Source organism: Malania oleifera, chromosome 8 (assembly GCF_029873635.1).
Source record: "Malania oleifera isolate guangnan ecotype guangnan chromosome 8, ASM2987363v1, whole genome shotgun sequence".
Taxonomy (NCBI): Eukaryota; Viridiplantae; Streptophyta; class Magnoliopsida; order Santalales; family Ximeniaceae; genus Malania; species Malania oleifera.
In genome coordinates this window covers 36,741,254-36,763,329 of record NC_080424.1, presented here as the reverse complement: position 1 = coordinate 36,763,329, position 22,076 = coordinate 36,741,254, and the positions used below count along the sequence as shown (strand labels likewise).

At 37.4% G+C, this 22,076-nt stretch overlaps 1 protein-coding gene across 2 annotated transcripts in view; it reads right to left on the bottom strand.

The window, feature by feature from the left end:
- The window catches only part of LOC131161488 (uncharacterized), an 88,826-nt gene extending 72,035 nt beyond the window's left edge, over window positions 1–16,791 (bottom strand). The window contains exons 1-2 of one of the 2 annotated variants that reach the window (XM_058117287.1): window positions 16,455–16,791; window positions 16,321–16,359 (exon numbers count right to left, since the gene is read on the bottom strand). In XM_058117287.1, coding sequence (XP_057973270.1) covers window positions 16,321–16,359; window positions 16,455–16,619 — 204 coding nt within the window. In that variant the 5' untranslated portion in view covers window positions 16,620–16,791. The remainder of the gene's footprint in view (window positions 1–16,320; window positions 16,360–16,454) is intronic. The other variant, XM_058117288.1, reaches the window with a different exon arrangement.
- Window positions 16,792–22,076: the final 5,285 nt, after the last annotated feature.

Here is a 22,076-nt window from a genome sequence, read left to right as displayed (position 1 = left end):
TTGTGGACAACTTCAGCAGACTTTGCCTATCTTTCCTTCCATCACCACCTTACCCCATGATCTGGGAACTGATGCCTACTCCTTCAAAATCATGACAAATTTCCTTTGCAAATTCAAAGAACTCATTCGCAGAGCTTCGCCCCATCAAATTGCTTTTTACACCTCCAAGTATGAAAATCGGAAAATTCTTACCTTTCCCCCTCACCCTAATTCCAAAAACTTCCACCCTCATCCAACCAATCACCAATCAGCAATGGAGGTTTCCTTTGCAAACACTTCTGGAGCCCCTTTCCAACCAAACAAAAGTTAATAGACCATTGGTGAGCCAGGAAACTACTTCCTTTGTGAGTTTAACCCACCTATTTGAAGAAATGTTATCCTCAAGCACAGACAGTAAAGGGGTTATCCAATCTCATACCGAGCCAAACACTTAACATCACCTCCTGCTAACACAGCCATAGTCGTGTTCACACAAGGGTGAGAGATTTATTACGCAAGAGAAAGAGAGACCCATCCTTAGGTTTTTAACAGTATTTGAAGTTTGGATCTGTCAGAGACAAGAAGAAGAAGCTTCAGAGTTCAACTCCAAACAAACCTTCAAGGAACAACTTTCGAGTCTTTGAAGAAGATGACTTACAATTCGAAGAAGAACAAGTAGAAGCTTTGAAGATGAAGCTTTAAACGGTCGAACTTGCTAGGGCTTGCGCAATGGAGCTTCGAGGACAAGCAGGGAACAGCCGAACCTGCTAGGGCTTGTGAGATGGAGCTTCTAGAACAAGCAGGGAACAGTCAAACCTACTAGGCTTCAAGATGAAGATTCACTCTAGGGAACAGTCAAACCTGCTCAAGGGAATCAAATAACAGCTTTCGAGTCTTCAAAGAAGATGACTTACAATTCGAAGAAGAACAAGTAGAAGCTTCGAAGATGAAACTTTGAACGGTCAAACTTACTAGGGATTGCGAGATGGAGCTTCAAGGACAAGCAAGGAACAGCCGAACCTGCTAGGGCTTGCGATACGGAGCTTCTAGAATAAGCAGGGAACAGTCAAACCTGCTAGGCTTGCGAGATGAAGCTTCGCTCAAGGGAATAGTCGAACCTGCTCAGGGGAATCAAAAGGAGGGCAGCGTAGTGCATTGAGCTCAGATCGACGCCTGATAGATTTAGATCAGGAAAAGCGGATACAAATGGAGGCTGAATAGCCTTCTCATGAATCTGATATATTTATCTTGATGGAGGGGGAGCGAGAGAAAGAGAGAGAGAGACGAAGGGGGATGGGGAGAAAGAGGAGGGGGATGGATTGATATGATCAGAAAATGACAAACATTAAAAACTAACAGTAAGAAACATTTTTAGGTCATCTGTGGCTAGAACATCATTCCCTAACCATGTATCTTTCCAAAAGCAAATTTGAAAACCCCTCCACACCATAAATTTAACGTGAGTGTAAATAAGGGATAAATATGAGAAATAGATCTCCATAGGCTCTCCAATGAACATGGCAAACTAACATTGGTATCGCACTCATTCTCACCCAACCCATACTTACTTCTAATCACACTATGACAAAAGGAATGATCTTCCAGGGGAAAACGCCATAACCACTTAGCTAAGAGGGAGATGTTTTTAGACACCAATTTTCCAAGACCCAGCCCTCCCCCTGATCTAGACCCGCAAACCTCTTCCCACCTTACTAAATGATCCCTAAAACCCCGACTTCAGACCATGAGAAGTCTCTCATAGTTTTCTTGATTTTATTAGCAATCCCCAGTTCCCCACCAGAATCCTAAAATCAAACAATTAATATAACTGAATATTAGACAAACAGGTCTTGATAAGGGTGATCTACCCCCAAGGAAAATAAGTGCCCCCTTCCAACCGTCAAGCCTCTTGGCTACTCTCTCCACTACCAGATACCAAAACTCTGCACATCTACAATAACCCCCGGAGGGACACCTAAATAACTCAAAGGCCAGTCCAAAAGACCATACCCCACTTCAGAAGACTGCTCCCCAACTCATTCAACAAACACATTAATATTTGCTAAACCACTTCTCCCCATATTTATTTTAAGCCTCGATACCCTCTTAAAGACTTTGGGAACACCCAAAATACAGCAGAAAGAAAGGTAATGATCCTCTAGAAAGAAAATAGAATCATTTGCAAACTGAAGATGAGAAACCACTACTCCCTCTCTCCCCACTTACAACCCTTTCGCCAACCCCTATCCAGCATTCTACTCAACACAACAGTTACTAGGACAAACAGAAAGGAGGGAAGTGGATCACCTTGTCTAAAACCTCTCGAAGCCCTAAAGCAAGATTATACAAACATTGTACAAACAACCCCTCAACCGCCTGCACCTACGCTCACCAAAACCCTTCCTCACAAAAATTTTATCCAAAAAAAACTTCAGCTAACTCTACCATAAGCCTTCTTAAGATCCAATTTAAAAAGGAAAGCAAAGCGCGAGTTAACATTGCCTTATCCAAAAAAATTGCGAATTACCTTATGCCAAAGAGAATTTGTTTCTAATGGAAAGCGCTCTCACAGAAGAGATGTTTTTGGCACTAAGTTACCATGTTTTTGGATGCTAAGTTACCGAAACCCAAGCCTCCCTCCCTTTTAGGCCTACACACAGTCTCCCATCCTACAAGATTATCTCTACTACCCTCTCCCCCACTCAACCATAAGAAATATCTCATTAATTTCTCAAGCTTCTACGCCAATCTATAATGATTCTAAAAAGATAAAGGTAGTACAAAGATATAAAAGACAAACTAGCGTGAATGAGAGTACTATGACCCCCTAGAGTGAAAAATGTTCCTTTCCACCCCTCTAGTCTCCTAGCCACTCTCTCAAAAATAAAGTCCCAAAAAGAGTCAGCCTTGAGGTCACCACCTAAGGGGACACCAAGATACGCATAGGCCAAGTCAAAATAGCACACCCTGCTAGCCTAACAAATGGATCCACATTAATACCAAGATCCACCAAGCCACTCTTAGAAAAATTAATTTTGAGCTGGACACTTTCTCAAAAATTTGTAAGATAGCAAACAAATTTAGAGAAGCAATTCTCATTATCAAATAGGAAGAGAATAATATCATCTGCAAATTGAAGGTGCAAAATAATGCAATCCTCATAACCTAACCTTTATCCCCCCACCCAACGCTCTATCTACACCTCTCCCAAATATCTTGCTCAAAACATCCACCGCAGCAGTAAAAAGAAAGGGAGAAGGGTTGTGTCGCTTTGGATTGGTCATTATCTTATTTAGGAGTGCCTTTGGGGGGTAATCCTAGATCCGCTAGTTTTTGGGACCCTATTATCAAGAGAGTGGCTAAGCGATTAGATGGTTGGAAGGGTGCGTTTTTTTCTTTAGGAGGTAGGATTACTCTCATTCAAGCTTGTCTTTCTAGTATCCCGCTATTTTTTTTATTTTTTTTTTTTCCTATTTTCAAAATACCTGTGGGTGTGACTAGTAGGATCGAGAAAATCATGACAGATTTCCTTTGGTCAGGGGTGAGGGATGTTAGGGGCCATTTGGTGAATTTGGGGGGGGAGGGGGGGGGGTGGGGGTGTCTGTAGACCAAAGCAAGAGAACAAGTTGGGTCTTGGTAATTTGGTGTCTAGAAACACAACTCTCTTAGCCAAGTGGCTTTGGTGGTTTCCTTTAGAGGTCTCTTCCTTGTGGCATAAAGTTATAAAAAGTAGGACTTGATGGGAACGGGTAAGATACCAATTCGGGTCTTAGATGTTACACAACTCTCTTAGCCAAGTGGCTTTGGCGGTTCCCTTTAGAGGTCTCTTCCTTGTGGCATAAAGTTATAAAAAGTAGGACTTGATGGGAACGGGTAAGATACCAATTCGGGTCTTAGATGTTCTTCGTAGAGTCCATGGAAAGCCATTCCTCAGATTTATTCCATATTTATTCCCTATACTAAATTTATATTGGGTAGGGGCTATAATATTCACCTTTGGAAAGACCTATGGTTGGGGAACGTTGTCTTGTCCACCTCTTTTCCTCGCCTATTTCGATTAAGCTCAGAAAAAGATGGATCTATTTCTTCTTTCAATGTAAAACCAAGTGGTCCTTTAACTTCTTGGGATTTTCACTTTAGGAGACCTTTGAACGATAGGGAGATGGAGGAGTTATCCTCCTTGTTAGTCTTTCTGGATAATTGTGGAGTCTCCTTGGAAGCTTGGTCCTTGGATCCCTTGGGGATTTATTCCTGCAAATATTTTTGAGACTTTTTTACTAGCTCTAGTTTCTCTTTTCCTCTCCATTAAACTATCTAGAATGCCAAAGTTCCCTCTAAAATCAAAGTTTTTTTTCCTGGCTGGTTGTGCTTAATAGGCTCAATAACAATAACTTGCTACAGATTAGAAGACCTTCAAGGGCTCTATCTCCGAACATATAAGCGCTTTGTTTTAATTGCTCCAAAACTGCTTCGCATGTTTTTTTCACATTGTGATTTTGCTAGGGGGATTTGGAACAAGTTATTTAATTATTTTGGGGAATGTTGGGTTTGCCCAAAGACAGTGGAGGAGTTTTGGCAATTCAGTTTGTTGGTTTTGGCAGGAAAAAGGAGGATAAGGAGTTATGGATTTGTGCCTTATTTACTGTCCATTGGGGTTCGTGGATGGAACGAAACAAGCGCATTTTTGTTGGGAAGTAGTCTCCTTTACTGGTTTGGGAGAAGATTCAACATTTGGCTTCTCTTTGGTGTGTGGATAATAAAACATCAGGGGGATGTTTTTTACGGATGTTCAGCATATTTGGCCTTCCTTGTTGAAATGATAGGGAGGCCTGCTACTTTTTTGGATTGTTTCTAACGTTCCTTTTGTTTTGTATTTCTTTATTTTCCCGTGGTTACCCAGAATTTTGAAAGGAGATGCTTTACTCTCTCCTTCTTGCACATTCCTATTCTATATCAATGAATTTCTTTTGTTATCAAAAAAACAAGGCTCTCCTGTTTTCATCTCCAGGAAATAGACATAAAGCAAAACATCATTAATTCCACACCAGATCTTAATCCATCACCCTGCCCTGTAAAACTTTAAAACTACACTCCAACAAAATATTCCACACAACAGCAGAAGCAAGTCTCCAAAGAACTTCTGTTTCCATAAAAGAACCAAATCCCTTACATCTTTGAAGGAAAAGTCCTTCAAAAGATGCTGGGCACATGATACTCCCCAAACAGACGAGGAAATCTGCACCAAATACTTATCAGGGACAATGCAAAAATAAATGATAATTAGTTTCACTGCTTTGAAAACAAAGAAAGCAAATATCTAGAGACAAAGCTTTCAAAGACCATTTAAACTAGAGCCAATCATTAGTATTGATCCAAACAAGAATCCAGACCAAATAAAAGGCCTAATTTTAAACAGAGCTTTAGCTTTTCAAAGCAAGATCGCATAGATAAACAAGAACCACTAGCATCACAAGTACATGGAATGAAAAATGACTTGCAAGAAAATTTGCCCGGCCCATCTAGAACCAAAACTCTACAATCAGCCCACAAAGATGGAATAAAAGAATTTATTACCCCCAATAGTTGGGCTATACAAATTCCTTCTAAAAAAAATAATAATAAATCCCGAGACAGTAGAGCCCTCAAGAACCAAAAAAATCTGATATTGAAGCATTAGATGATTTGATTGTAAAGACAAGGGAGCACAATAAAGAATGAATCTGTCTCCTCCCACAAATCCTCCCAAAAACAGATTATCTCCCTATTATCCAACGGAATTCAACTTGAGAAGGAACTGTGGAATCTTAGAAATGAACTTTCAAGGTCGCTAATGTTGAATAATTGGGTAAAATGGAAGACCTAACTTCAATGATAGGTCTCTCCCTCTATTTATAATATATGTCAAGTACAATACCAATGACCATAATACCCTTACTAACTCACACTTACTAACATAGCTTTAACACATAATCATAATGCTAAATCACTAAATAACAACTAACACTTCCCCTCAAGCTGAAGCATATATATCATATGCTCTTAGCTTGTTACAAATGAATTTCACACGAGCACCTCCCAACACTTTAGTGAACAAATCAGCAAGCTGAAACTCAGACTTCAAATGAGTAGTTATAATGAACTTTTGTACAAGTTTCTCCCGAATAAAGTGTCAATCAACTTCAATGTGCTTTGTCTACACATGGAAGACTGGGTTGGAGCCAAAATGAATAGCAGCTCAATTATCACGCATCAATTCCATAGGATGAGAATGTGGAAAACCTAATTCTTTCAACATATTCTTCAACCAAACAAGTTCACATGCAGTGTGCGCCATAGCCCTATACTCTGACTTAGCACTTGACTTGGTCACCATAGTTTGTTTCTTACTTTTCCAAAACACCAAATTACCGCCAATAAAGATACAATAACTGATTGTGGATCTCAATTCGGAAGGCAACTCAGCCCAATCAACATCTTTATATCTCTAAATAAGTGTGACCCTAATCATGATATAAGAGACCTTTCCCTAGTGCACTTTTAAGATACCCCAAAATGCGAATTATTGCATCACAATGACTTGTTCTTGAGGAATCAAGAACCGACTCACAAAATTTGTTGCAAAGGATATATCTAGTTGAGTGATTGTGAGGTAATTCAACTTTCCAACAAGTCTTCGAGACCGATCTGGGTTAGGCAACAAATCACCCATATTTGGCATTAATTATTGGGATCCATGGGTGTATCAACGGGTTTGGATCCCAACAGCCCCGTCTCATCTAAAAGATCAAGAACATACTTCCTCTATGACAATACAGTTCCTGTACGAGATCTCGATCATGGTTTTAAATAATGGCCGTGACCGTTACGTAACGGTTTTTTGGGTTACCGAATCCGTTACACACCGTGAAATCGGTGGGAAGAAAAATCACGGCTGTAGCAGCCGTTACATAAAGGCCGCTACAGCTGTTACGTAACCGCTACAAGACTGTTACGCAAAAAATTTATTTGATTTTTTACTTTTTCTTCTCACTTTTTGCCTCTTTAATAAAGCATTCTCAATATATACCATGCGACGAGAGGGCGAAAAGATTATAATGCGGATGACAATGATACAAAATTTACTATTTCTTTAAATACTCACTAGAGATACATTAATTAACAATTTGAAAATACTAACTTATTAGGAAAATATTTTATTTTGATAATATCAGTAATGTGATATTTATGTTCTTTATTTTTCAACTTCAACCTTCTTTCTTTTCTGGTTATTTTATATTTGTATTATTCATATATCTTATGTATCTAATAGATTAATAGTGCGTATAATATTTTTTTTTTTAATTAATTAATTTAGCACACATAAGAATTTATCATAGATAAGAACAATGAGAAGTATAAATACGCGCACACACGTAATTTTTCTATTAATTGTGGTTTAAAACAAATGTAAACTTGTTGCCTTTACCAAATAACTTAGTTAGTCAAACTAAAGGAGATTCAAAATGCACTAAAACTCTTTCTAAGAAGGGCTAAAAGCTTAAACACATGCAAGTACAATAATATGCACAAGGTTGTGTGTGCTTCAAAAAAATTCACAGCCGTTACACCCACTTCCCATTATGTAACATCTGCTACTCCCGCTTCCCGTTACACCCATTACCGTTACGTAACGCTACCTGCTACCACGATTTAAAACCATGATCTCGATACTTCTATACCTAAGAAGTACTGCAATGGTCCCAAGTCCTTGGTCTGGAACTTACTCAGTAACAAAAGCTTTAGATCATAGATGTCTTGATCATTATCTCCAGTGATCACAATGTCTTCCACATACACAATAAGCAAAATCCTGCCAAATGGAGAATGACAATAAAATACAGAGTGATCTAACTACACACTGTCGAAGGCCAAACTCAAGTACTACAGCACAAAATCGGCCAAACCATGCTCTCGGAGTTTGTTTTACTACATATAATGATTTATTAAGCCGACATACTAAGCCTAACTCCCCCTAAGCAACAAATCTAGGCGGTCGCTCCATATATACCTCCTCATAAAGATCATCATGTAGGAAAGCATTCTTCACATCTAATTGATGTAGGGGCCAATGACAAGTAGTGGCTAAAGAGATGAACAAACGTATTGAGGCAAGTTTAGCAACCAAAGAGAATGTGTCAGAATAATTTGAACTGTACACTTGAGTATAACCCTTAGCAACAAGGCAGGCCTTCAAACAAGCCACAGAACCATCAAGATTGACCTTCACATTGTACACCCAACCACAAACTTCCAGAGGAAGAGGTACCACATCCAGGAAGAGGTACCACATCCCAAGTATCATTATCATGTAGCGCACGCATCTCTTCAACCATTGCAATCCTCCACCCAAAATGGGATAGAGCTTCAGAAATAGATTTTAGAAAAGCAACAGAAAACAAAGTACTAACGAAACAGTAATATGAGGGTGACAAGAAATCATAACAAACAAAATTAGGGATTGGATTTTGGGTACAAGTGCATTTATCTTTCCAAATAGCTATAAAAAGATCAACATCATAAGAAATAAAATCATTTAACGAGGAAACTAGAGGCGCGGTAGTAGAAGTTCAAGAAAGCTCTCCTCCCTTGAGTCGCTGTGTGTATACTTGCAAATTGGGATGATCAAAGTGACGAGAAGGACTCAAATTAGATGAAGATGTAGAAGGATTGGGCACAAATAATAGGTTGGGATCTGGAAGGAAAAGCTGAGGAAGGAGCACATCAAGGTCAACAGAACTCAAGGAATCATAATATGGTGTAGACTCAAAAAAAGTGACATTAGAAAAGACAAAGAATCGATAAAAAGTAGGGTATAACATCGATATCCCTTTTGAGCATACAAATAGCCTAGAAAAATACATTTGATAGCAGGGGGATCCAACTTATCCATTTCTAGAGTTAATTGATGGACAAAGGGCACACAACCGAATATACAAGGAGGAAGAGAGAACAACGGAACCTTAGGGAAGAAAACTAAATATAGGATTTTACCACCAAGGACAAAAGATGGCATTTTATTGATGAGGGAGCAAGTTGTGAGCACATCATCACTCCAAAAAACTTTGGGACATTCATTTCATACAATAGGGTACGAGTGACTTCAAGAATATATTTGTTTTTCCGCTTTGCAACTCCATTTTGTTGTCGAGTGCGGGCACAAGAGGACTCATGGATCATATCAGAATTAGTCATATAGGTAGTGAATTGTGTATTGAAGTACTCCTTAACATTATCACTACAAAGTATCCTAACTGGCATATCAAATTGAGTCTTTATTTGAGAACATAATGCACAAAAGATATTAAACAACTCATAACGGTCGTTCACTAAATATAACCAAGTCATCCTAGAGTAGTCATCAACAAATGTAACAAAGTACCGAAACCCCAACTTCGATGTGACACAACTAAGACCCCAAATATCGGACTGGACTAGCATGAAAGGAGTAACCACTCGTTTGTCGACCCAAGAAGCAAAGGGAACATGAAGATGTTTTCCCAATTGACAAGACTCGCATTCAAGATTAGACACCGAACTCAATCTAGGAACCAGTTGTTCCAACTTGTCCAGGGAGGGATGGCCAAGGTGACCATCGATTTGAAGTGGTGTAGCTATGGTTGTGCAAGCAATGGGAGGAAAAAGGGACTCAAAGTATTACAGCCCATGAGCCTCACATCTTGTACCAATCATCTTCCTTGTCTTCAAATCCTGAATAACCACAAAATCAGGAGAGAAAGTGACAAAACAATTTAGTGACTTTGTGAGTTTACTAACTTGCATGAGATTAAAAGGGGATTTAGGAATGTATAAAACAGAAGAAAGAGAGATGGAAGGAGTAGGATTTACTATTCCTATCCCCTTAACAGCAATAGTGGACCCATCAGCAAGGGTAACTTGAGGTAGATTTTTAGGATACCAGAGGGCACAAAAGAAATTGGTTGCACCTGTTAGATGGTCAATGGCAGCAAAATTGACAACCCAAGCGCTAGTGGGAAAGATACCATATGACATACAAACTGTAGAATTACCTTTCTGGGCAAAAGATGCAATGCGATAACTGATAAGATGCTTGTTAAGACGATTGATACTGCAGAAACCTTGAATACTACAACAAAACCAAGCCTTAGTCCCACTAAGTGGGATCGGCTATATGAATCCTTTTCCGCCAATGGACCATTTCTTTTGATAGATTCAAGGATATTAAATCCTTACTCACTATCTCCTCCCAAATTATTTTAGGTCTACCCCTACCCCTTCTATTGCCCCCCACAGTAACTAAGTCACTCTTCCTCACATGTGCACTATAAGGCCTACGTTGCAAGTGTCCACACCATCTGAGTCGTCCCTCCCTTATTTTATCTTCTATAGGAGCTACACCTAACTTACCACGAATATGTTCATTCCTTAATTTATCTTTCAATGTTATACCACTCATCCATCTAAGCATTCTCATCTCGACAACCTTTACTTTTTGGATATTATGTTTCTTCATCACCCAACATTCCGATCCATATAGCATAGCTGGTCTTATAACTGTCCTATAAAACTTCCCTTTCAATTTTAAGGGTATTCTACGATCACATAGCACACTTAAAGCACTTCTCCATTTTACCCAACCTGCTTTAACTCTATGCATTACGTCATCTTCAATTTCTCCTTCAGCTTGCATAATAGATCCAAGGTATCGAAATCTACAAGTGCTATTTATTTCTTCAGCATCAAGTTTAACTTTGTCTCCAATATTCCTCCTATCATTACTAAAATTACATTTCATATATTCTGTTATATTCTTCATCATCAAGTCTAACTGTTTTATTTCTACTCTGCCTCTAATAATAGTCATAGTACGCGGTTCACCCAAACAAGTGACTAACGAGGGAACTATACTTTTGGGATTAGCAAATTCCATCCCAACAGTCACAAACTTAGACCAATGATAACAAGATTAATTGCTAGAACAATCGGAACAACCACAAACATGGTGACCCACCATGAACAAGTCACAAATAAATCAGTACAAGGCTGCCACAGCAGCAGGATACTGAAACGCAGCCCCAAGAAACCAACACACAGCACTGGAACAAAAACTTATATAACACTGCCACAGCCTCATAAAAAAAGCTATGAAGACTACCACTGCTCCAAGAGGGTCACAAATGACCTTTACTAACACCAAACAACAACTAACAAATAACCACGAGTGCATGGTCAAAACAAAGATTGGATCTTTGAGCAAAACACATGCCCAACAGCTTGATATCTTGGTCTATGAAAGGAATTAGAACATTGAATCAAAAACACAGCAAATCCCACTGTTTCAGACCCAATAAGTTCAATAACCATTGACAAACAGCTTCACGAAGAATCAAACAACAATTCTTCGGGTGCTGCACATCAACTATTAAAAAAGGTGAGATCTTTGGACAAAAAACATCACGAAGAACTCCATTAATATGTTTATAGAGGGATTTGATCATTGCTGGATGATTTCAGGTCAAAAACATGCCTGAAAGTAGCTTCATGCGCCGGCATGTGGGTTCAGCCAGGGCCAATGCTTTAAAAGGCTCAATCAAGGCTCGCCTCAAGGCAAGGCAGATCTAAAATGCCTTGAGGCCCAATCCAAAATGCCAAATCCCAAAAAGGCTAATGCATTACACGCTAAGGTTACGCATTAGTACAAAAGGCACACCTTTTGCGTTTTTTTAGTTGAGGCTTACACATTTTGGGTGTGTGAATCTCAAGTTAGATTTGAGTAAAAAAATTAACTTCATGTATATATAAAAGGAATGTCATAACATGAGTTGATTTCTAAAAATTTTGAACCTCTATTTTTCAAAAATAGTTGAGAGTTGTACATTATTTGAACTTTTTAATATTATAGCTATCTCTTGTCATGATTTATGCAATGAATTAGCAATTTTTGAATGCTCAACAAGTAGTTTGCAAAATATATTTAATTTTTTTTACATTAAATTTTGTGACTTTCATAATTTTTCTTTATTTATAAAATATATGTAATTTATTTATATCTTAAAAAAAAATTCAAAAAAGACTTATGCCCCAACACCTTAAGGCTTACACCTCGCCTCTTAAGGGTTAGAAGGCCCTGCCTTACGCCTTTCCCTTTTAAAACATTGGCCCCAGCAGCCTTCACCAGCGCATGATTACGCATGGGGCACTACCTGGAGATGGGATTTCAGTGGGGAGGCAGATCGGCAGTGTCTGGGTGACTAATGGGTTGTTTTTGCAAAATCTACAGTAGCTTTTGTGTTCCTGAACTGGCAGTGTCAGCCAGGAAATTTCCAGCGACTGGTTTGACTTCCAGCAGCTGCTGGCTGTTTTCTACAGCTATGGTGTTGCTGGAAATTCTTCTATGATGGTAGGCATGCAGCGGATTTAGGGTTTTTGGCTTCATTTTTAAAAGTGGTTGCAGCAATTAGGGTTTAGGTTTCAGAATCATGCTCTGATACCATGTTGAATAATTGGGTATAATGGAAGACCTAACTTCAATGATAGGTCTCTCCCTTTATTTATAATATATGTCAATTACAATATCAAGGACCATAATACCCTTATTACTAACTCACACTTTCTAATGTAACTCTAACAAACAATAATAATGCTAAATGACTAAATAACCATCAACAGCTAATGAGTAGCATTAGTACTGACTTCGGCATCCCACCATTCTATTTAAGACCAAATTTGCTACAAAGGATCCATAATCTAAAGGGAAACATCAAATCATTTCCCCACCAAGATAATGTTTTTGGATAGTAGGTTATCCGACCCCAAACCACCCTCACCCTTAGTCTTGCAAACCTATCTTAACCAATGTGTAAATGGAGGACCTAACTCAACAATAGGTTTCCCTCTCAATCTCACAAACATCATGATGACCATAGTACCCTCAGTAAGATACACAAATGCGATAAAGTAATGAGTAACCAGAGTCTTAAATTTCCACAAAATTTTCAAAATTTCCGTCAAAATTTCTGCTTTCCATCACCCTCAAAATCGAAATAGCAGTCAATTTCTGTGTTACATAATTTCCATTAAACTTTCAACGAATCATTCAAAATGTATTGAAATCTCAAAATTTTAGCGGAACTTGTCAAAATTTCAACTATAGAATAAAATTGCCTTGGAATTCAAATGTGAGATTTAGACGCAAAATAAAATTTCTCCCTTAATTTATCTTATTTTTTATTGAAACAAAAAATTTTTACAAGCACGTTTGAAATTATATGAAAATTTGAACTTACAACAATATGCTATTTAACCAATAATGTCTAAATTATTTTTATTTGTATTATAAATTACATTTAATTGATTTATGAATTTCATTTATATTAACCAAATATGTTTAATACACATTGTATAACAAGTATGTTTAATACACATACTGGATTACAAACATTGTACCTTATACACAATATAGATGTATTTAATTTATAATATGAGTCCTAAACTCACATTATTATGTCTATTAACCATTTCCAAAGTTTCAAAAAATAATTTCATGCTTTATAACTAATTTCCATCATTTTTGCAAATCAAAATTGAAATAGACATCAAAATCGTAATTCCCATCGAAATTTTTGTACTTTTGGAGCTTCAAAATTTTAGTCAAAATCGAAATTTGAGACCTTTTGAGTAACACTCCCCCTCAAGCTAGAGCATAGGTATCATATGATCCTAGCTAAGGTCAAACTAAGGCCCAGCAAGGCTGCTTCTTTGCCCTCATCTGTCAAACGAAGGCTCTCAAATGACAAAGGAGACTATTGAAAATGGAGGAACAGGTGAATGATGAATCAAAAATTGATATAGAATTGACAGTCACATGGGGAGGCCATTCAGCTATTAGGATACAGTGTAAAACTCTACGTGCAAATTGCCTCGATCCCTTAGTCATTCAAATATCAGAATTGCCTGGGAGACACTTCTCCTATATCTTGCTTTTTCATAGATTATCAAGGCTATAAGGGTGACTTGCAAAAGTACTCGAGGTGTCAAAGAGAAAATTTGATGAGGCCTTAATCTCAAAGGCAGAAGGTGTCATCAAGAATCCGGATGGCATTGATAGGAGTTTTAAGAAATATTTCTAAGAAAAATACTTGTCATCCTATGATTAAAAGGTTGGATTGATGTCCCATTTTGGTGATGACTTAATTTGGTTGGTAAGGCCTTTTGAGGAGGGGTTAAGGAGCGACATTTAGCATGGGCAAGGAGTAAGCTTCTAGGTCATATGAGCTTAATTTAGCCTTCTCTCAGAGATGTTAGGATGTGATTAAGGTTGACTTAAAAAAATATTTCAATTTTTTTTGGTTTATGTGGTGATTCTGAAAAATATAAATTGTATTTTTCTTACTTTGACTCCCAAAATGGATCCTTTTGTTTAAGGTTATTGAATTCTGACCTATTAGCTTGGTAATGAGTGTTTAAATGATTCTGGCTAAGATCCTTGCTAATAGGATTTGTTAGGTGATGGGGAGTACCTTGCTGGTTCTCATTGAGCTTTTTCGGGTAGGGGATATATCTTGGCTACTGTACTTGTAGCTAATGAAGCTGTCAAGCATGTTTGGAGGAGCAAGAAGAAAGATATAATACTAAAATTGGATTTCGAGAAGGATTATGGTAGGATGACTTACTTTTTTTTTCCCCCCTTCGGTGTGGTCTTAAGAGAAATTTTGGTTCAGAATGAAAAGGCAAGACTAAAAGTTGTTTTTCTTCTTCCTTTTTTTACAATGACTATTAACGGTGAACCAAGTTACCAAGAGCCCCTTTTTTAGCTTCTAAGAGTGTGAGGCAAGGGGATCATTCATCGCCTTTTATCCTAGATGCAGAGGTTTTGAGTAGGATGATCGAGAGGGAAACTGATAAGGGGTTTTGTTTAGAGTCTTGCTATAGAGAAAGATGGGTTGATTGTCTAACATCTGCAATTTGCTGATGACACAATTTTTAACTAATGACAAGATTCTCTTTTTTTTTTGTGGCATTCTCGTAGTATTTCCAAATCTTTGAGTAGCTTCAAAGCTTAAGATTAATTTGGGGTCTAGCAGCAGGACGTTTCAAAACTTTTCTTTTCATGATGCCATGATTGGCTGGTTGTACTGTTTTGATTTATTTTGATTTGTTTGTTTTTTGTTATTGTATCTTTTAAGGAGGATTTCTTATGCTTCTTGATGTACTTCTTATTCTTCATAATTTCTTTTCTTTTTTATTCAAAAAACAAAAAAGGTTTAATTTGGTCAGGTGTGATTTAGGGATCATTAATCTGAGTCTATAGGTGAACTCTAGGTTTGCTACTCTCGCGGCTTGTGGGATCTTCCAGTGGCTTTTCACTTATTTAAGAATTCCATTCCACAGGAATCCTCACATTAGGAGGTTTTGGATATAGTCGTTGCTAAAGTTTCTTATGCATTGATGGAGAGGTTTATGAGAGATTTATATTGGTTAGTGGTGGGAGTTAGAGGAGGGACTACCTTGTGAATTGGGAGGCTATTAGTAGGTCTATGGTCGGGGGGGCTTTGGACCTTCAATCTCAATAATTTGGGGCCAAATGTTTATTGGCCTCAACTGTCATGTTAACTTAAACAATGTTAATTCTACCAATGTGCCACACTGTTTTAACATGATAAAAAAAGCCCGGGTTATGGAAAAAGTTTCCAGATCTGAGAATGCAAAATATCTTGAAGGAAAAGTTTATGGAGACTAGTTATAGGATTGTCATTTCACATCAATTCTATTGATTGTAAAACTTGAGATGCGATTGCAAGACTTTGATGTAGTAAAGTGGCTTTAGGAACATTTAAACACAAAGAGGGTATTGGTCAGCCAGTCCATGTGGATTGTTTAACCATATTGAACTTATCTCAAACACCTTATATGATTGATTAGCTTATCAAATGACTGATTAACCAAACAAGCATTAGTAAGAGCCCCTCAAGATCTCAGCTGATACCCTCAGTCTAGTTAGCAAATGATATAAGTTTTAGCTTACAACAACTAGTTACTGCTGAGCCAATCCCAGTGAAATTGTACTTCTGTACCTATAAATACCCTACTGCTTCTTTTTTTTTCATTCATCAAGTGGTACAATCAATGAAAAGAGAATCATATGCTTCTAACTGTCTAGTCTCTTCAAGATTCAGCTTGCAATCTCTCACGAAGTATGAGCCTTGTCTTGTATACCTACTCTTTTAGAGAATACTCTCATTGTTGAGTTTGACTCCAAAACAAATTCTAAAGAAGGATGTCCAGTGTACACAAAGTAAAGCGAGAGAGAGAGAGAGCATTTACCTGGTTATGTGAGCATCCAAATGTCCTCATATAAATTGTCTGCAAGCACAAATTTAAAAAATTAAAAATAAAGATTCAAAGTTGAGAGAGAGAGAGAGAGAGAGAGAGAGAGAGAGAGAGAGAGAGAGAGAGACCTGAGTGCCAGGAATCTTAGGCGCTTGAGGAGCAAGAGAGGCATGGCTCTTCAGTTTTGGTTTGTTCTTCTTCTGCTTGGGGTTTATTCCCACCGAACCGAAGGAGATCCTAAACCCAGGCGGAGCTCCTCCATTCCCAACCAACAAATCCTCTATGTCTTCCATTACAGACCTCCACGCACACACAGAGACAGAGGGTGTGTGTAGATTCTCCTCTCAAACTGCAGGTCGACTCCCGCGTACACGCCAAGCTCCTGTTCTGTATTCAGCCTTCAGCCTCCAGCCCTCCGGCAAACGAACCGAGCTAAAAGGTTGAGCGGAGTTTGGGGTGTGAAGGGGTGCTTCTTAATTTGTTTGAATTTTTAATAAAAATAATAATATAATTTTATATTATATTTTGTTTCAAATCACATAAATTTAAATTAAAGGTCTGAATTTTATATTTTCCAACATAAAAAAAAAAAAAAGAAACATATTGTGAAAGAGTTATAAGTTATTCTAAATCCTTCTTTTACTGTCTAATGAATAAGTTATGACAACTTAATTGTTTTTTACATTTTTGTTTTCATGAAAATTGAAAATCAAATATTAGTTAATTATAATTAACTTAATTTTTTATTATAAGATTTTATAATTTATATTCTTTAACATATTTATTATTTTTATTATTTTATTTAAAAATAGAGCTAAGCATGAGTTTAATTGGATTTTTAATTTATTTTATTTTTAAAAAATATTAACCAATATGTATGGGTTCACCTCAAGCCCAAATGGCATGATGGTCTTTTGATAGTGGAAGTTGGGGATGCAAAATCCATTTTGGGCTGATCTAGCAAATATAATGAGTTAAAGAAAATCGTGGTCATCAAATTTGTCACTTAAACACAATTAGGTCATTGCACTTTAATTCTTGCAAATTTAGTCATCAAAGTTAATGAATTGGTTCAATGTCATTAAAAATAAAAATAAAAAGCAATGGATGCTTGGTGTCCCCAATCAACATCCCACGTCATCCAGTCAGCATCTAGTAACACTTGACTTAGCATCTCCTATAGAAATGAGAGTAACCAAAACAAGGGTTTAGTAGGGGAGTTCATCAACTCAAACAAACCCTAGATGCATGAAACCCTCTTGCGACCCTAGGTGCCTCTTTGACCTCTACCTCTCATTTTCCTACAATTTTCTTCACCTCGAAGCACCCTTTGTCAATATAGGAAGAACATGACAAACACAACCTATGGCCAGTTTGAACACTAGGAGTCACTCATTGCATATTGTCATTCCAATATGTTACTATGGTGATACAACTTCTGTAAAAACAACATGGACTGATGCTGATCTTGGCAAGAGATTCTTTGGAACTAAAAACAGTGGATGAACATGAATCTATTAAGCAATTCTAGTGCTTTATATTCTTAGCCCTTGTTTCCCCATTTGATTAACTTTGTTTTGATATTTGTTGTGCAAGTGGGTAGATCATGTAGATGCTTAAGGTGGTGTGATAGGGCTTTGGAAGTGAGAGCAAAGGAAGCTCGAGAAGAAATTGGCAATGGAGAAGTTCAAAGTGAAAGTGAACATGTTGTTTGTGCTAATGGTAGTTTTTGTGTTTGTATCATGTGTAATGATTTGGTGGATGAGGATGGTATCCAACTTTGGGAATTTGATGATGATGTCGCTAGCATAGGTAGTGCAAAATGGATATAGAGGTTGTGAAAAGGCATTGTGATTTGGTACTTGTAGAACTATAATGTAATGTAACGGTGATAGTTTTTTCTATAATGGTGGTGGGTTTTATTATAAAGACATCTAGTTATAGGTCATGGGAATTTCGTAGTGGAAGGATAATGTATTCTAGTTGTGTTTATTTTTTATTGTTCTAATGGCATATTTTAGAAACAATTATATAACCAATTTTGTCTATTAAAAAACAAAAAAACAAATACAACTTAGCAATGAAGATGATATTTTATCCAAGGTGGCAATGATGTTGCCATGTAAGTTGGCAAATACAATGGGAATAAATTTTGTGCAAGTTGGCAATAATGTATCCATGATGTAAGCTAGTTATCTTTGTGTAAGTCAGCCATATTTTATGCAAGTTGGCAATGATATAGTCATGTTTGTCTAAGTTGCCAATGTTAGAAAATTTTTTATGCACAGCACATTCAAAAACAAAATTAAAGCATATGTTGTCCACATCATTGCCAATTCCATTACAAAGATTTTTCTTTTAAATCATAGTTTCACTTTTTTATTGCCATGTCACCCTATTGCAACCTCCCAGACCATGTGCTTGCCCTTCTACCCTGCTCTTGTTGTTGTTGTCCCATATGGCTAAGCCTTGTGCTTGCCCTTTTACCTTACTATTGTTGTTGCCTCACAATGCATATGCTTGTACTTCTACCCAACTGTTGTTTATGCATCTCATGCCTTGACCTTGTGCTTGCCTTTGTATAAAAGTGTCTTTCCCAGCTATTTGGGCATTGCCCTATGACTCTAAGTGGAATTGGTTCCAATTAAGTGAAATGAGATTAAATAAAAAGTAGTGAAAATTGAGGTAATTCATACATACATCAGCACATCTACTGTACTATAAAAACTCCTTGCTGGGTTTTTTAAGTGGACATTATTAGGGTTCGTTGAGTGGAGTGGGCTGCTTGTCCCCTTTTGCTATCAAATTTGATAAAGATGAACCATGGTCTTGAGGATGTCAATACTGTTGGCATTGATGAACAACGCTCACCAAAATTCAAGAAGAAATTCAAAAAGATCGATTAGCTTGAAAAAAATATGAAGGAGGTTCGTGATCATTCTATGTCAAATAAACTCAATGTAACTATATTATAATATTATAAGATATTCTCTTTCTAGTAATATTTGAATGGAAGGAAATATACTCCAAAAAATAGCCTACAAAATCTGCAAGACTTATTCAACAAGACAAATAGGTCTACTTGCTGCAAAGCCTAAAAATGAGCTCTGCTCATCAAAGTTAACGAAGTTAATTTTGTACTAAAAAAGATGGAAAATAAAAAAGCTATAGGACTAAATAACATCCCAATTGAAGTTTGGAAATTCTTAGGTGACAACGGGATTATATGGCTAACAAAGTTATTTAACACAATTATAAAAACTAAGAAAATGCTAGATGAATGGAGGAAAAGCACTTTAATACCTATATACATGTCAATACCCATTTTTGACCCAATGATCTCTTACAATAGTCAATGGGCTTAAGAGAGGGAAGCCCCTTTTGGGGGCTTCAGATGCAGTCCAGGGGCCTTTTACGATTATTATTGTGTCTTTGGGTTCCTTAGGGACCTTTTAGGGTTTCTTAGAGCTTCTTGAGGCCTTTTAAGGGCTCATTATAGCTTAATTAGGCCATGTTGGGCCTACAAGACCTCTTTGGGCTTCTCTCGGCCTCTCTAGGCCTCAATAAGGGTCATAAGAGGGCTCTTTGTAGGTTGAATGAGCCTAATTGGGCCCCCAATGGCCCAGGAGTACTCTTTTTAGCCCTAAAAGGCAAGGATGAAATTAACCTTGCCCCTAGTGACACTATTGGCGTTATCTCTTATAAGAGAAGCCCTAGCTCCCCCTTTTTCCTATAAATAGGAAGGAGAGAGCTAGGGGAGAATGCACATAGAAATGGGGAGAGAAAAAGATAGATAAGAAAAAATAGTGAGTTGATGTAGAAAGGGATAGTGAAAAGAAAAAGAAGAGTGAGAGAGAGAAAGGGTTCATGGCCACAAGTCTAAATTCTAGAGAATTGGAGAGAAAATAAAGGGAGGAATAGAGAGAGAAGATAAAAAGGAAATCCTATGGCTACATATAAGGATCCAAAGAGGAAAGCACGCACAAGACTTGCGAAAAGAGTAAGAGTGGAAGCATGACTAAAAAGAGAGAAGGCTATAAGGTATATTCATTCGACCACCTCTTTGATGTTTCCTTCAAAGTAGGTCTTTTCACTTGCTATCCTTGTAACAACCTGCTTAATTTATCATATATGTTATAATTTTTTTTCCACATAATGATAATATCCAAGCAAACCATAACCCACCCGGACCCAAGGGTACCGGGGGTTACTTGAAATGCATCACCATTACCTAAGCAACAAGAAACGTGAAATCATATACAATCAAAATACCATATAACCCAATACCAGAGTTTACTACAACCGTCATATAAATATATACATCTCAAAATATCCCAAAATAGTCTTAGGGTCGCCACCCAAAAATTCATCTGACCCTAGGAAGTACTTACCCTTCAGGTAAGATGGGACTATCTAACACTAGCGTTGTGGAACTTTATCCACTCTTCTATCTGGGGCTCCTGAAATGTTCATATAATTTGAGGTGAGACACCTCTCAGTAAGAGAAAATAAACTAATACTAGTGTGTGGCAACATGAGTATTTCCGTGCCATACATATAATCGTACGTAAACATACTTAATACAATTATCTATGTCATACCTGGGAAAAACATGTATATAATCATATCATGGTGGAACATACTGAATTTTCATAAACATATAATAATACTAGAAAACATCCTGGAAGGTTAGCTTGTTGGTGTCATATCTTACCCCCACATGACTAGGTTGTGCGGCCTGAAGGCGGGATCCGACAATGGTTGGCCGACCACTGCCAAATCAAAAGCAAAAGTCTGTAAGTACGATAGGCCTACCTCTACTAGTCCGTACACCAGGGGTACAATAAACCACATCGGCTGCCATTCTCCCGCTGCCCCGTATGGCTAGCAGTAGCACTAACATATCATGATCGTGATCATATAACTACGATACCGTGTTTGTGTAAGTTTAAATTAAGCCAACCAGATTCTGATAACATATAACATATTTTCAAATCGTGATACATGGCTATTTCATAATAATAATTGTCAAGTTAATATCATCATATCATTTCATAACATAGTATGAAAATCATCGATCCTAACGCCGACATTTCATATTTTATCAATCACTGCCCGTACGCCGTATTACATATCAAATAAAATTCTCGGCCCGTACGCCGGTATATCGTGTAAAAACTCTCGGCCCATACGCCGATATAACATATAAAAACTCTCGGCTCGTACGCTGATATAACATATAAAAACTCTCGGCCTGTACACTGGTATATTATAGTAAAACTTTCTATCATTTAACATTTTCCCAAAAAATAGTAAATCATAATAAATTCTACTCATGCGACACAAAATGGGTATTACACATATTCAAAACATATCATCATTTACAGCAAAATTTTCCCAAACATAATGCTAATATGTATATTTATTTTCCTGAAATTAAATGTAGTAAGATTATACATATATTTTAATGAAAACAACTAGCTTAGTTTATCCCCTTATCTGATTCATGAAGAGCCCCTAAAATACACCAGTCCTGCACTCACAGGGTTCCCCATCCAACACTCTGAAATCAACATCTCCTAGAACAAAATTTCAATATTTTCTTGACTACTACAATTTCTACAACTACAGGAAAGTCAAATATTGAATAAAAAGTCTTACCCTAAACTTAGAATGGAGTCCAAGCAAGCCTCACCAACAATCCACTCCAGCAGACTTGAAGAGAACTTCCTTAAGAGTGTCGTGGCGGC